We start from the raw sequence: 12,244 nt of genomic DNA on the forward strand, positions 1-12,244 counted from the left end.
ATTTTTCTTTTTAATTTATTACAGTATATATTTGTATCTTTTATGTATTTGTTTCAGATTAAAATTACGAGCTTTTTTTTAAGCAGGCCTTAGGCAACTGCTTAGTTTACCTTATAAAAAAATCCGAAACTATACCGAATACATAACTATACCGAATACATAACTATACCGAATACATAACTATACCGAATACATAACTATACCGAATACATAACTATACCAAATACATTATTAGTTAATTTACTTTTTACAATTTTTAAAATAAAAATAAAAGTAAATAGTTTAACAGATATTTAATTAAACAATATAAATTTAATAAAAAACTATATTTTGTCTAAATTTTACAATCTAATTGTCGTAAATAAATGTATTAGCGCTTTAAGAATGAAGAACTAACTAATTTACGAGTTTTTACATCAAAAAATGATTGGATGTGTTACATAAAGGAAATCCAAATATAATTCCGGCACAAAACATAACTTTTAAAAAAATATTGCACCATCTATTTTTTATAAATTTGTGTTGCATAATTATTTTTATTATTACATATAGTTTAATTAAAAAGTGAAAACTATTATTTTTTGAAAAACCTGAAAAACTCTGAAAAGTAAACCTCTAAATTCATGCGCTTTAACAAATTACAACTGTAAATTGTAACTTACAGCAATTCGTAAAGGCAAATTAATAAATTCTTGGAGATCTAAGCTCTTCACAACTAACGCATAACAAGATTTATAAAAATTATTTTTGTGTAATAGTCATAATTAGGGAGTTTATATAATTTTTAGGCTAACTTTAATAATTTATTTTTAAAAAATTGTATTTTTTAAGATATTTCATTTTTAAAATGGTTGTAACCACCTCTGTAGCTAACACGGCCGGCGCAAGTTGGTATCACGTTAAGAGCGCCATTAAAATTGTTGCTGACTGAAAAAGAAAATGAAAATCCTCACCTTTTAAAATTTATTGACCGGCTAGTCTCAAAAGGTCTGCGTTTCCTGACTGACTTATCTAAAAAAATCAAATTTGCCAACTAAATGAACTAAAAGTTAATATATGAGGTGTTTGATAAGTGGGTTAATAAGTGGGTTGAAGGTGTGTACACACCTTCAACCCACTTCTTCACGCCGGTATCTCGTAAAATTTCTGGATATTTTTTATTATTTTTATTTTTGCGATATTTTGCGGTACAATAATCATGTATTAACAAACTTTTTTTTGAAAATTCTGATAGAATTCTAATTAAAGTTCATGGTGTCGTTTTTGTCAGAATTTTTGAAAAAAATTCTTTTTCTTCGGCACCTCTTGGGTCCTTTTCTCTTCCCCCCCCCCCCATCCTTCTCGGCGGCCCTGAATACTAGTCGACTTTTTATTTAGCCGAAAATATATTAATAACATATTAATTGTATATATAATATAATTAATTTATATAATATAGTTATAAATAACTATATTATATTATATATAACTATATATAATATAAATTAATTATATTATATATAGTATAACTAATTTATATAATATAGTTATTAATAAATATATTATATAAATTAATTATATTATATATTTATTAATATATTAATAATGTATTTTATATATTATTAATATATAAAATAAATTATAAAAGGACAAGCTTGGCGAAAGGGACAGTTTGTCCGAGTCGGCAGATGTCCCAGGGGAGCCAAAGAAAAAGAAGGTATCTAAAAAAAAAAAGTCCTTTCTCTAAAAATATAGGAAAATTTTGAGAAATAGAGACGCCGACCTGGTTTTTCTGTCCCAGGCGGCGTAAAGGCTATCCATCCATGCTAATATTATTTAGACTTAAAATTTAGTCGACTAATTTAAGAGGTATACTCCCCCATAAATTAAAAAAACAATCAAAAAAAAAAAAAACTGATTTAGATAATTAAATATATGGGGGTTTCAGAAGTCATAATAGTTTTAACTAAAAATATCTATAGCAACCAAAACTTTTTGTTTTTGAGAGTTAGGCACAAAAAAGAGAAAATTCGGTACCCCTAAAAAAATCACTTGTAAACCAAAACAACGTATTGATTTCACAAGTTAAAAGCATTTTTGGCTTCTTGTTAGACTTGTTAACAATTTATTTTTGGTATATCAAGACTAAGTTCGTTTTTGTTGATTTGTAGCTCATTTTTTGTCGCATTTTCTTGCCAGAAATTGTATACTTTTTAGTTTTCAAACATGGTTAAAGCTGATCGAATTAAAATAAGAACTAAGCGAGCAGGCAAAAGAAAGAAAATTTTTAACAGAAAAGTTTTACGTAGCAGTGTGAGTGTAAATAATGTAAATTTTCCATCTTTAAGTGTAAATATCGAATACCTGTAAATTGTCAAACTGACATCTTCGATACGCCAAGCTCTTCTCTTTGCAAAGTTGAGGCAGCTCAACATCAAAAAAATATACCAGTACTAAAAACAAAGTTCTGACAGAATATAGAATTATTGATTGTTCGATTTTGTCTGATGTTATTAGCATTTTGAGCATTGAAAACAAAAGCAAAAAGCAAGGACTTGCATGTGAACTTTCTATTATTTGTTTAAAGTGTAAATATCAAAATAACTTTTACACTTCTAAGTTAATTAATAAAAAAAGGAAACTTTGATGTAAACAATCGAACAGTATATACAATGAGGACTCTTGGATTAGGACATTCAGGACTTGAACGGTTTACAACCCTCATGAACATGCCAAAACCAATGACGCCAAAAAACTGTAATGACAAACTTGTTTTAAAAATTAATAATATTACTGAGAAAGTTGCACAGGAAACAATGACTGATGCTGTATCTGATATAAGGCTACAGTGTCAAGACATTAATGAGATTCTTGATGTTGGTGTATCATGTGATGGCACATGGCAGCGTAGGGGATTTTTATCATTGAATGGTGTACTTGCAACACTTTCAATAGACAGTGGGAAAGTTTTAGATGTTGAGGTGATGAGTCGAATATGCAGAGGGTGCTCCTTAAATCAAAAACTTTCTAAAAAAGATCTTACTGCTTATTCTGAGTGGAGAAATTCCCACATTTGTAAAATGAATTTTGTTGGTTCTGCAGGTGAAATGGAGTGTGAAGGAGCCAGTCGTATTTTCCAGCGATCAATTAAAAAACATAAGTTGCAGTACATTAATTTTTAAGGTAATGGAGATAGCAAAAGTTACAATAGTGTCAAGGATGTTTATCCTAATATTAAAGTAAATAAATTAGATGTGTTGGACACTATCAGAAGCGTGTTGGAACCAGACTCCGAAAATTAAAAAAAAAAGTTAGGGGACTGGACGGTCGTGGTAAATTGACAGATGCAAAAATTGATCGAGTGCAAAATTTATTTGGTGTGGCAATTAGACAGAATACTGGTAATTTACTTGCCATGAAATCAACAGCGCTTGCTTCCCTTTTTCACGTTGCATCATCAAAAGCAAATAATTGGCACTATCCACATTGTCCAACAGGTGTAAGTAGTTGATGTAAATTTAACAGAGACAAAGCATATAGCACTAACGCCTACAAGCCAGGACCTGGTCTACCTTAAGAGGTTGTATACAAGATCAGACCTGTGTTTAAAGAGCTCACAAAAAAAAATGAGCATAAAAAATTTCTGCACGGTAAAACGCAAAATGCAAATGAGTCTTTCCATGGGAAAATTTGGGATCGCATACCAAAAACAAAATATGTCTCGCTGACTTTGGTGTTTATGATGCTGTTGCCAATTTTAACATTGGGATGAAGTCTTCAATCCTAATATATGAAAAACTGAACATGGTTCCATGTTTTTATACACTAAACGGTTCTAACGACATAAATAAAACACGCTTTAAATGGTCAATCTATAAACTAAAACCCGATAACAAATTGCATCGTCAAAAAATAAGGGCTAAAAAACTGAAGAAAAGTGACAAAACCTCTGAAAAAGAAATTAAAACATATGAAGCAGGAGGTTTTTAATATTAAATATAGTCCAATATATAATGTTACGTATATTTATAGCTTTTTAATCTTTTATTTTCAGTTTTTATGCGTTTTCTCAGTTTGAGGTTTTTCAATATGCCGGCCAAAATTCCAAGAGAACCGCTTGAGCGTTTTATCTGAAATTTTCAACAAATTTTCCTTTTTATAAAAGCTGTGTTTTAAACGGAACAGAATTTTTAAATACTTATGAATAAAACAGAATGGTTACTTTTCAAAAAATGTATTTTTTTTTTATTGTCAACTTTAGAGCACAAGTTTTCAGGCCCAGAACGTTTTTTTAAAAATCTGTTCTGTTTAAAACACTCATAAACCTATTCTAATTGTGTTTCAAAAGTTCATTCAGCCTTTTTTTATTCGTTTTTGCTAAAACTTGACCAGCGCAAATCCTATTTTTTGCTTATTTTTGGGGTTTTTTATGGTTACTACAGCAACCGTTGACCAATTTTTGTACTTTTCAATATTTATGCTATGGTTAATCATTTTATGTCAAAAGTTGTTATTTATTGTCAATATTTAAAAATGGGGGAGTATACCCCTTAAATTAGCTAAAAAGTTAGTCGACTATTTTTAGTTAGACTAAAAAGTTAGTCGACTAATTTTAGTTAACTAAAACATTAGTCGAATAATATTGGTGAGACTAAAATGTTAGTCGGGTAATTTTAGTTAACTAAAATGTTAGTCGACTAATTTTAGTTTACTAAAAAGTTAGTCGGCTAGTTTTAGTTACGGTTTTTTTAGTTTAGTTAGTTACGATTTTTAGCTTTGGTCACAACACTAATTAATATATCAGTAATCATAATGCCTGTAAACTTTAATGAATAAATTAAGTATGCGCATTTCCATTTTCCAAAGTACTTTTGAACAAGCAAGAAATTAAATGTTTCAGCAATTCCAGACTAAAAAGTTTACAAAAGCAGTTTAATAACTAAATTTCACGGTTACAAATGTTTAAATATTGTTTAGTTACAATATTGTACAGTTAAAAAAAAAAAGTTACTAAATTGTACAATACGAAAGTTTGCAAAAAATATATTTTTAGTAAATAACTGAACAGTTATTAAATAAAAAGTAACAATTTAGTTTGTTTCAAGGAAGTATTTGTATTATTATAAAAAATAATATTTTAAAGGTGGCATACCGAGCAAGTTTACTTTGGCAATCATCATGTGTCTGTGTGTTTATGCACTAAAGTAAATATTATTACTTGTTTTTAAATTCTTTTTACTTAACATATTACCTATATATTTAAATCTTATGTACATATATATAAATATGCTTGTTTTCTAATTAAGTAATTATATATATATTTATATATATATATATATATATATATATATATATATATATATATATATATACATACATATATATATATATATATATATATATATATATATATATATATATATATATATATATATATATATATATATATATATATATGTATGTATATATATAAATATATATATATATATATATATATACACTGTGTGACTAAAGTTATCGTACGCTAAGAAAAAAAAAAAATATTCAATATAGACACAATTTTTCTGCAATATATAAAATGAAAATTATTAATAATTTTTTTTTTAATAGTATTTTGTTAATTTATGTATTTTTTGGAATTTATATTGAAATAACATTAAAATTAGGCTCAAAATTTGAAAAAAGTACATTAAAGATGATGACAAAAGTTATCGTACACTTGGCGCACACTAATATTTATTTAACTCCGAACCGTTACGTCCACCATTTTTCATACATTTTTGAAAATAAAGTAAACTATAAACACTTTAAGATTATTTTCAATTGTTTTAAATGAATTTTTTGGTTAAAAAAAAGTAAAATGAGCTCGAAACGGGTTAAGACCACTGTAGAAATTCGTAAGCTAATAATTAAGCATTGGAATGAAGGAAAATCGTTAAATTGTATTGCAAAAATTGTTGATTCTAAAAAATCCACAGTTTCTTCAATTATTAACAAGTTCAAAAAAACAGGAAAATTAGCTGATTTTCCCCGAAGTGGTCGTCCAAAAAAACTGAATAAGCGTGCTGAACGAAGCTTAGCTTCCACAATCAAGAAAAATCGTTTTGTAAGTGCCAAAACTTTAGCTTGCAAAATAGAAAACGATTTGGGGGTTAAAATTAGTCCAAAAACAGTCATTCGAAGTCTTAAAAGACAAGGAATAGGGAGTCGCGTTCCAAGAAAGGTTCCTTGTATTAGTGATAAAAATTGTAAGCTTCGATTAAACTATGCTAAAACGTACATTGATGTACGTTTTAGCATAGTTTAATCGAAGTTGGAAAGTTAGTATTTATTGAAGTTAGTGTTGGAAAGTTAGTATTTATTGAAGGAAATATGGATAAACATTACTGTAAACGTATTATTAAAGAAAATGTTGAACAATCAGCACGTAATCTTGGTATTGGCGATGACTTCGTTTTTCTTCAAGATAACGATCCCAAACATAAGGCCAAAGATGTGATGGAATTTAAGGAAAAAAAGGTTGGGACATACAAAATCATCCACCTCAAAGCCCTGATTTGAATGTAATAGAACATTTATGGGATGAAATCGATAGACGAATAGATAGAACAGGTGTAAACACCATTGAACAATTAAAAGTCCAAATTGTAAAGACGTGGGAATCAATTGATCCGTCTATTACAAAAAAACTCGTTGAATCGATGCCAAGACGTCTTGCTGCTGTTGTAAAAGCTAAAGGACAAAATACACGATACTAAAATATAAGTTTAGTTCCCATAATATTTATCAAAGTGTACTATTTTGAAAGCGTACGATAACTTTTGTCACCTTCTTTTTGTTACTTTTCTTGCTTTTTCATCAAGATATTAAAATAAAATTTTTTTCTTGTTCTGTTTTTTCAATTTTTGTTTAAATAATTATAAATCAAATAGTTTTTATTCAGTTTTTAACTTGTTCCTTGCATTTCTTTTATTCTAAATTAAGAGTTAGTAATTTTTTTAAAGTGTACGATAACTTTTGTCACACAGTGTATATATATATATATATATATATATAATTTATATATATATATATATATAATATATATATATATATATATATATATATATATATATATATATATATAGTAAATAGTAAAAAACATATAAAAAAAAAACTTTTTAAAAACAGCATTTTAAAGATGGACTAAAAAGTAAAAAATTACCTATTTCATAGGACCCAAGGACTTTGTGTACGTACACAACCTGAAATACCCATTAAAGTCAATGACTGAAAATGTTGGGCGCAAATAGGAACTAGTTGTACTTAGTTGCCCAACATTTTCAGTCATTAACTTTAATGAGTATTTCAGGTTGTGTACGTACACAATGACGTTAGGTCCCATGAAATAGTTTATTTTTTACTTTTTAGTCCATCTTTAAAATCGTGTTTTTAAAATATTTTTTTTATATATTTTTTATTCTTACTTAATTTAGTATTAGGTCTTTTTTTAACTTTATTATTAAATTTATTGATTGATTAAATTATTATTTATCTAATTATTCATTTATCTAGATTTAAATTTACTTATTAAGAACTGTTGTTAATACACAAATATTTACCCTATAGCTGGATGAATGAATAAAAATAGCAATTGAAAAACAATGAAAAATGTTAAAAAGAGCACATTGAAATGCTTGAATATTTAGTTGAAAAAAATGAATATACTACAAGCATCTCCACTTCTTTTAATTTATCTAAGCGCACAGTTCAAAATTTTGTCTTTAAGTTGAACAGTGGAGAATTCGACAACATGACTGCATTAAAATCGTTTTCTAATAAAAATAAATAAAAAAGGAGTTTTCATGTAATAATAGGCTTTAACATGTCTCAGCCTACTATTACAATAAAACTCAAACGCTCGGATTTATCAAAAAAGCGTGTTGTGCATGTGCCAGAGGAACGAAACTCAACACGAGTTACAGATGTACGCTTTGCATTTGCAAGCAAAACACAACAAAACACAACAAAACAAAACAAAACAAAACAAAACAAAACAAAACTTAAGCAATTACTGATGATACATGAAAATGAATTAAAGTTCTTCTAAAAAGCTTTTTAAACTAGCAAACAAAAACAAAAATTAACCTACTAATTACTCTTTAATATTATATTTAATATTCTAAACAATAGTCTGCTATTGGAAATGTATTTCTTATCTTATAAGTTTTGAATTTACAAACGATTTTTTTAAGTTTTATTATTTGAAATACTAATTACTAAAAATATTGTAAAATTTTATAATTTCAATTTTTTATTAAAAAAAGTTATTGTAAATTCTTTTTGTAATATTAATACTTATATATCATCTTATTTTACTAATCAGTTCTTAAATATAAATACTCTTTGAATTACTAAATATTTTAAACGTTATATAATTTAATTTTTGAATTTTGTTAAAACATTTTATTTGATGAATATTCATTTTGTTTGGGGGGGGGGGGCTTAATGATAAGATGAATTTTTTCTTCTTCAAGACACCGTAAAGTAAATATTTGTTTTTATAAATTACGAGTGTAAATTATTTTCAATCGGCAAATACAATACTAAAAAAAAAAAAAAAAAAAAAAAAACCAAAATTAACGGCTGGATTTAATATTCACACCAACAGGACTTAAGGTTATTCGCTAAGAAGTGCACCAGCAATTTTACAGTCGTCTGCAAATCGTGGTAAGAATGTTAGTTTGATTTGTGTTGTTTCAACAATAGGGGTGCTGGTTAATGAAATAAAAACTGAAGGCTGGAATGCATTCATTTTTTTTTTAGATTCATTTTGTTTTGTTTTTTAAGATTTATTTTGTATTTTCATTACTACAGTATTAACACCAGCAATTAGGAATGCAAATGTGGAAGCGCCGGTGCTTGTTATTGACTATTGAAAGTTCCGCTGGAGTCTTTCTGTTAGGCAAACACTAGCCTCTTATGGCATAGCTGTTAAGTATCTGCCAGCATACACGCCACAGCTTAATCTAATAGAAGAATTTTTTTCTTTTTTAAAGCATTCTTACAAACAGGGAGAAAGGCCTCAAAATGCGGATGAGGTAATCAGGAAACTTAAAAGTATTATGGATACTACAGAGTTTAATTTAATTCCATTTTACAACCGTATGCATAATTACATAAACCCAGCGCTGGCTCAGCAACCATTTTTTAAATAAATAGCAAATGGCAACAACCTAATTTATATTTTGATTTTAACTATATAAAAACATAAAAGCCTAATTATTGTTTATATAAAATTATATTAGAAATTTTATGGGTAGTTGACTCGCATATAAACGCGCATATAAGAATGAATAAACACGCATATAATAATAAATACCAGGTTTATAAGTATGAAATAAGCGTTTTTTTTTTCAAAATAAAACACTACTTTCTAATGGAAAAGTAAAAAATATTTTATTCAAAGTATTTGCCATTGCTTTCTACATATGTTGACCACCTTTCTGGCAATTTGTGGATACCACGCCAATAAAACTGATCGTTTTTTGAGGCAAACCATTCGGAGACCCATTTTTCGACTTCTTCGTAGGAATTGAAGTGTTGCTCATTCAATACGTGTCCTACCGATGAAAACAAATGGTAATCGGAAGGAGCCAAGTCTGGTGAATACGGCAGGTGAGGTAACTCTTCCCAGCCAAGTGATGTTATTGTTTCCTTGACCGCTTTTGCTGTATGACTCGGAGCATTATCATGAATCAAAATTACCTTTCCGTGTCTTCTGGCCCATTCTGGTCGTTTTTCGATCAATGCATGGTTCAAGTTGATCATTTGTTGTCGGTAGCGTTGTGTATCAACAGTTTCGCTAGGTTTTAGAAGTTCATGATACACCACTCTCTTCTGGTCCCACCAAACACAGAGCATTGTCTTTTTTCCGAACCAATCATGCTTTGCAGTTGATGTTGATGCATCTCCTAGATTTTCCCATGATCTTTTGCGTTTGGGATTCTTAAAATAAATCCATTTTTCATCACCAGTCACAATTCGATACAATACTGACTTCCTTTCATGTCGTAACAGCAACATTTCACATGTGGTTTTTCGCTTTTCCATCTGCCTGTCATTCAATTCATATGGCACCCATTTCCCGCACTTTTGAATCTTTTCCATAGCTTTTAAACGGTCAGATATTGCTGGTTGTGAAACATTTAACATTTCTGTCATTTGTTTTTGACTTAAAGTGTCATCTTCATCCAGTATTGCTTGCAATTCTGTGTCTTCAAACTTTTTTGGTGGTCTTCCACGTTCTTCATTTCGCACATCAAAATCATTATCTCTGAACCGTTGAAACCATCTTTTGCATGTTGCTTCCGATAGAGCATGATCATCATAAGCTTTGACAAGCATTCGATGCGATTCTGCAGCACTTTTCTTCAAATGAAAACAAAAAATTAATGCTTTCCGTAAATCATCATTTTCTGGTACAAAATTCGACATTTTTAACACGATTAAAAATATGATGTTGTTTATACAATGACTTGATGTTTACTAAATATGTTTGACAGATGTCATAGCAACAAAATTAAAAAAAAAATAAGGCCCGTTCACAACAAATGTTCTCTATCGATACATTTATAACTCGACGCTCACTTCATGCTTATAGACGCTCACTTCATGCTTATTTTATATGCTGGTAAATACGCATACAAAAACGAATAGATACGCATATAAAAATGAACAGACGCGCTTATAGGAATGAATAACCCTGGCCTATGTAAATAACAATTATATTAAATTAACAGCTAAACTTATTTTTTACATATTTAATAGTTGCATAAACAAAAACCGCATAACTTAGATAACTCTCTATACATGTTGAGGATTGTAAAAAGCATCATGAAATATTTGGATTTTTTTAAAAGTATCTATAACAACCAACAAATAGTTTAAGGTTTAAAAAGTTTTACATGTATACATCTCACAGGTTGGTATCGAAAGTAACTAGTGTATTTAAAGTAGCTGTTGAAAGTTACACGGTACACTTAAAAGTTACCCGGTACACTTAAAAGTTACCCGGTACATTTAAAACTTACCCGGTACACTTAAAAGTTACAGGTTCACTTGTTGTGTAAAGAAGTTTAAATACTTTGTAAAAAATAGCATTTTTATTAAAAGTAAATTTTCAAATAGTCATTACACCCAATGGTGTACCATGGAACTATTCAATGGTGTACCATGGAATTATCCAATCGTGTTCAAATGGAACTATCTGACCGTGTACAAACGGAACTATTCTATAGTATACTTTTGGCAAATAATGTTGGAGCAAGGTAAAAAGTAAAGATGTTTTTTCTGCATTATTTGGTCGAGTTGCTGGTGCCAAATACATTTCATATTCTTGAATGAAAAATATTTTATTTTAACAAAATGTAAAGCGTTGTTCTGTATAAAAAAAACTTTAGAATATCCATGGAAATGGTTATTGAAACGAAAATACATTTATTATTGCAATGATTTTTTTTAAAAAGCACAAGATCAGACACAACTTTCTTTACAAAAATTGATTTTATAAAAATTGTTTGGGAAATAAAATTTTAGTGAAATTCTTGAACAGACATAAAACCCTGTTTTTAAACAAATCATTTGGAATCTAACTCTATTATTTTTCTCTCAAAAATAGAGTTATACTTTAGTATAATAATTCAAATCATACAAAATATCGAACAACAGTCAAGTTTTATAATCAACTTAGACTATTTTTAGAATCCTTTTAGAATCACTAATAAACTTAAACCAAATTTTTGTCAAAGACATTATATTTACAGACTGATAGCTTTTCAGTTTTTAAAATTTCATTATTTATTATTACTAAAAACAAAATAATTATTAAATTAAGTAAACTCCTCGCCCCCTTCCCCTTCAACAAACTAAATTTAATTGATCACTAAATCTATTGAATATCAACAAAATATCTAAAAGAAGATTTTAAAGTTTTTTTTTTTTTTAATAAAAGATTTGGTTATATAATACAAATAAAAATCAATAAAATTGAACTTCTATTTGAACCTTACGCTTCATATATAATCTCGGTTTGACGTAAGCTTTTGGGGAGAAAAAAAAGAAACAGAAACATTTTGATATTAGTATAAGAATAAAAAGCTAACTTATACATTAAATATCAAAATTGTTTAAAAATGTATATTAAATAAGTAATACCTGAAACTTCTAATGTACTTTTGTAAAGTTTAACCGCATGCGTAATCCAAAAAGAATTTGCGCAATCCAA

General features: G+C 28.1%; 1 protein-coding gene across 1 annotated transcript; it reads left to right on the top strand.

Moving 5' to 3' along the window:
• Nucleotides 1-5,839: 5,839 nt before the first annotated feature.
• LOC136083309 (uncharacterized) lies at nucleotides 5,840-6,286 on the top strand. The gene has a single exon (XM_065802712.1). It carries the CDS (start codon nucleotides 5,840-5,842, stop codon nucleotides 6,284-6,286), a length of 447 nt encoding a protein of 148 aa, XP_065658784.1.
• Nucleotides 6,287-12,244: the final 5,958 nt, after the last annotated feature.

This window comes from Hydra vulgaris, chromosome 08 (assembly GCF_038396675.1).
Source record: "Hydra vulgaris chromosome 08, alternate assembly HydraT2T_AEP".
In the NCBI taxonomy this organism is placed as follows: domain Eukaryota; kingdom Metazoa; phylum Cnidaria; class Hydrozoa; order Anthoathecata; family Hydridae; genus Hydra; species Hydra vulgaris.